At 41.9% G+C, this 4,624-nt stretch overlaps 1 protein-coding gene across 1 annotated transcript in view; it reads right to left on the bottom strand.

The window, feature by feature from the left end:
* Positions 1–4,220, bottom strand: part of ddx27 (DEAD (Asp-Glu-Ala-Asp) box polypeptide 27) — a gene marked incomplete at both ends in the record, with an annotated part of 12,807 nt that extends 8,587 nt beyond the window's left edge. The window contains 9 exon segments of the mRNA XM_014013882.1: positions 930–1,071; positions 1,360–1,459; positions 1,540–1,690; positions 1,812–1,985; positions 3,193–3,298; positions 3,617–3,703; positions 3,778–3,830; positions 3,917–4,073; positions 4,161–4,220. Of these exon segments, the coding sequence (XP_013869336.1) occupies positions 930–1,071; positions 1,360–1,459; positions 1,540–1,690; positions 1,812–1,985; positions 3,193–3,298; positions 3,617–3,703; positions 3,778–3,830; positions 3,917–4,073; positions 4,161–4,220 (1,030 nt within the window).
* Between the last annotated feature and the right edge of the window lie 404 nt (positions 4,221–4,624).

Here is a 4,624-nt window from a genome sequence, read left to right as displayed (position 1 = left end):
CATTTATATCTAAATAATTGATGTAATTGATTTAATGGCACAATAATTTATTTGTCAAGCTTCTTTTTGACCCTATAATTTATTTTAATACGCCAGTTATATATTTATACATTTATTTCCAATAATGATAGGTTTGGTCCTCCATACATCATTGATGAAAAGCTGACATGGAGATATCAAATAAATTATTTAAGAACAAAAATAGCTAAAACCATTGCAGTATTGTATGAAGTGAGAGAGTTATTTAATGATAAAACACTGTTTATGTTGTATAATGCAATAATTGTTCCACACTTGATTTATTGTATTTAAGTCTGGGGGAATTCATGTAAAAACATTTATAAACCCTATTTTTGTTTTACAGAAAAGAGCTGTAAGAATTATTACTAGAAAACATTACAGTCACCCATCAAATGCATTGTTCCATCAGCTGAAAGCATTGAAATTCTATGACTTGGTTGGTTATAATATTTTACTGTTTATGTATAAGGCTCACCAAAACATATCTTCTAACATCCAAGTAAACTTTGTTAAGAGTTAGAGAGAGTTGTTATTATCTTAAGGGAACAGAGATGTTTGTGAAGCTTTGGTTTTGTACCAGTTTGAAGGAGCGATCTTTAATTCAGGGAACAGGGTTGTGGAACGGTCAGGAGGATGATGGTAAAAATGCCAGAACAATGTCCATATTTAAGAAAATGATAAAAGTTTGTTTCTTGAAAAAATATGAAATGGCATAATGTAGTTTTTGTTTATTTATTTTTTTGTAAATCACTATTGTTTAAGTATATTCTTGGGAAAAAAGGGGCCGATATAAGATCTTATTTTGTTTTTAATGAAATTAATAAAGTTTTGTAAAAAAATAAAATAAATAAACAAACAAACAAACAAACAAACTCCTGGTTTTGGACCACAACATGATCCATTCCTACCTGCCACCACGGCCTCCCGGTCTCCTTCTCTGTGGGGTCGGATACGAACAAACTCCTGCCGCAGGAACGGAGCCACATCTGTGTTGCTGTTCACAAAAATCCTGATTGGTTGCTTCAAGGACACAGCTGCCAAATCCTTTACCTGCAGACAGAGGTCACATGACCCACTGACACACCTACAACAGGTGACATGACCCACTGACACACCTACAACAGGTGACATGACCCACTGACACACCTACAACAGGTCACATGACCCACTGACACACCTACAACAGGTCACATGACCCACTGACACACCTACAACAGGTCACATGACCCACTGACACACCTAGAACAGGTCACATGACCCACTGACACACCTACAACAGGTCACATGACCCACTGACACACCTACAACAGGTCACATGACCCAGGTTAGAGTACATACCTCCTCTGACATGGTGGCGGAGAACAGCATGGTCTGTCTGTTGTAAGAACACAACCTGATGATCTCTTTCATCTGTTCTTCAAAGTACTCGTCCAGCATTCTGTCAGAACCAGAACCAGAACCAGACCACTGAGTGTGTGAACTCTGATGCCTTGCTTGTGTGCAGGTGTGACCTCTCACCTGTCTGCTTCATCCAGGATCAGGATCTCGATGTGGCTCAGCTCGAAGCTTGGAGTGTTGTGAAGGTGATCGATCAGTCGGCCGGGGGTAGCTACCAGAACATCTGGTCCCGCCCTCAGAGCTGCCTCCTGAGACTTCAGGTCCAAACCACCTTGAGACAAGGGGACAAGACAGGTTGAATGAGAACTGGACTGAGAGCAGAAACCAGAACCACAGGTTACCACACTTAGTCTAGTTTGAACATTTGTTGAAGAGAAAGAAGCAGCAAGTACCAACAGCCAGGCAGGTAGTGATGGAGGTGAACTGGGCCAGCTGACGGGCCACAGAGTGAACCTGGATCCCCAGTTCTCTGGTAGGAACCAGAACCAAAACCCTGGTTACCTGGGCTGTCCTGGGCTTATAAACCAAACGCTCCAACACGGGTAACATGAAGGCTGCAGTCTTCCCTAAAGAGAGCACATCATTGGGTTAAATTAACTGGTGCCAGTTAGTTAAGTCTGATAACCATTAACCTGTTAAACTGGTGCCAGTTAGTTAACTCTTTTAACCATTTACCTGTTTAACTGGTGCCAGTTAACTCTTTTAACCATTAACCTGTTAAACTGGTGCCAGTTAGTTAACTCTTTTAACCATTAACCTGTTTAACTGGTGCCAGTTAGTTAACTCTTTTAACCATTTACCTGTTTAACTGGTGCCAGTTAGTTAACTCTTTTAACCATTTACCTGTTTAACTGGTGCCAGTTAGTTAACTTTTTTAACCATTAACCCGTTACACTGGTGCCAGTTAGTTAACTCTTTTAACCATTTACCTGTTAAACTGGTGCCAGTTAGTTAACTCTTTTAACCATTAACCTGTTTAACTGGTGCCAGTTAGTTAACCCTTTTAACCATTAACCTATTTAACTGGTGCCAGTTAGTTAACTCTGATAACCATTAACCTGTTTAACTGGTGCCAGTTAGTTAACTCTGATAACCATTAACCTGCTTAACTGGTGCCAGTTAGTTAACTCTTTTAACCATTAACCTGTTTAACTGGTGCCAGTTAGTTAACTCTTTTAACCATTAACCTGTTTAACTGGAGCCATTTAGTTATTAGCTAGTTAGATTAACTGTAAATCTATTATTTCTGTTTTTTTATTTCTGTATTGTCGGTGGTACCTGTTCCAGAACCATGAGTCAGTTTGAATGAACGGGTCTCATTGGTCGGTGGTACCTGTTCCAGAACCATGAGTCTGTTTGAATGAACGGGTCTCATTAGTCGGTGGTACCTGTTCCAGAACCATGAGTCAGTTTAAATGAACGGGATTCATTGGTCGGTGGTACCTGTTCCAGAACCATGAGTCAGTTTGAATGAACGGGTCTCATTGGTCGGTGGTACCTGTTCCAGAACCATGAGTCAGTTTGAATGAATGGGTCTCATTGGTCGGTGGTACCTGTTCCAGAACCATGAGTCTGTTTGAATGAACGGGTCTCATTGGTCGGTGGTACTTGTTCCAGAACCATGAGTCAGTTTGAATGAACGGGTCTCATTGGTCGGTGGTACTTGTTCCAGAACCATGAGTCAGTTTGAATGAACGGGTCTCATTGGTCGGTGGTACTTGTTCCAGAACCATGAGTCAGTTTGAATGAATGGGTCTCATTGGTTTGTGGTACCTGTTCCAGTTGCAGCACAGGCGCACAGATCTCTGCCCAGCAGACCCACTGGAACACAGGCCTTTTGGATTGGTGTTGGTTCCTTAAAGCCCAAAGCTGTGATGGCCTGCAGGAGGAGAACAGGTGAGAGGAAACAGAGCAGAACTGCTCAGGTAGATGTTCTAATGAGGCTGGGCCCAATGTGCTGAACCTGCTTCAGAACCAAGTTAATGAACTGGAACTGGTTTTCTGGGCCAAAGCCAGGCTGAGTGTCTGTTAGAGTAACTTTTCCAACAAAGGTGGGTGGAGTCTACCTGAAGTGGGAGGAGTCTGTGGAAAAGAAGGCCAAGCCAAAGGAAGGCTTGTACATGACAGAGAGAACCATGTGGGCGGAGTCAAAGTGTACTGCTACCAGCTGACCCATAAAACCAGGAAGTGGACCCACCTTCAGGATGGGTCTGGACAGGTTCATGTCTTCAAACGTCAGCTGATCGTTGTACTGAGAAGCATCTTCATTAAACGTCTCAGCAACCTGAAGACAAACACAGCCGTTACCATGGAAACACAGTCGACTTATTGGTCACATCCACTGCTCCTCTTCTTCACCTCCTCTTCCACCTTCCTCTTCTTCCCTCGACGTTCTTTCTCTCTCAGAGTGTCTGACAGCAAATAAAACCGCTAGTTTGACAAGGTTTGGATTTTTAAACGCTTAACAATTAAAATACAACTCAGAAGATAAAGCCACCTGATTTAGTGAGGACCTCTTCATCACTTGAGTCAAACTCCTCCTCCTCCTCCTCCTCATCATCATCATCAGCTCCTTCTGCAACAGGCTTCATGTCATCATCCTCCACTTCTGTCTTTCCTGAAAGATTTTCCTCTGCTGCACTTTGAGATTTCTCCTGCAGATTAAAAAACAAATCAAACAGGAAGTGGACTCAAACAGGAAGTGGACTCAAACAGGAAGTGGACTCAAAGCAACAACTCACCTCAGCTTTCCTTCTTTTTCTTATTTTCTCAATTTTCTGGTCCAAAGTTGTGATGGTTTTCTGCAGAAACACAAGAGGTATAAAACGTTTCTGCTGCAGTAAAACGTTTCTGCTGCAGTAAAACTGTTCTGCTGCAGTAAAACTGTTCTGCTGCAGTAAAACTTTTCTGCTGCAGTAAAACTGTTCTGCTGCAGTAAAACTGTTCTGCTGCAGTAAAACGTTTCTGCTGCAGTAAAACTGTTCTGCTGCAGTAAAACTTTTCTGCTGCAGTAAAACTGTTCTGCTGCAGTAAAACTGTTTCTGCTGCAGTAAAACGTTTCTGCTGCAGTAAAACGTTTCTGCTGCAGTAAAACATTTCTGCTGCAGTAAAACTGTTCTGCTGCAGTAAAACGTTTCTGCTGCAGTAAAACGTTTCTGCTGCAGTAAAACATTTCTGCTGCAGTAAAACTGTTCTGCTGCAGTAA

This window comes from Austrofundulus limnaeus, unplaced genomic scaffold (genome assembly GCF_001266775.1).
Source record: "Austrofundulus limnaeus strain Quisiro unplaced genomic scaffold, Austrofundulus_limnaeus-1.0 Scaffold107, whole genome shotgun sequence".
In the NCBI taxonomy this organism is placed as follows: Eukaryota; Metazoa; Chordata; class Actinopteri; order Cyprinodontiformes; family Rivulidae; genus Austrofundulus; species Austrofundulus limnaeus.
Note: the sequence above shows the minus strand (reverse complement) of the source record. Positions and strands in the feature narration are given on the sequence as shown.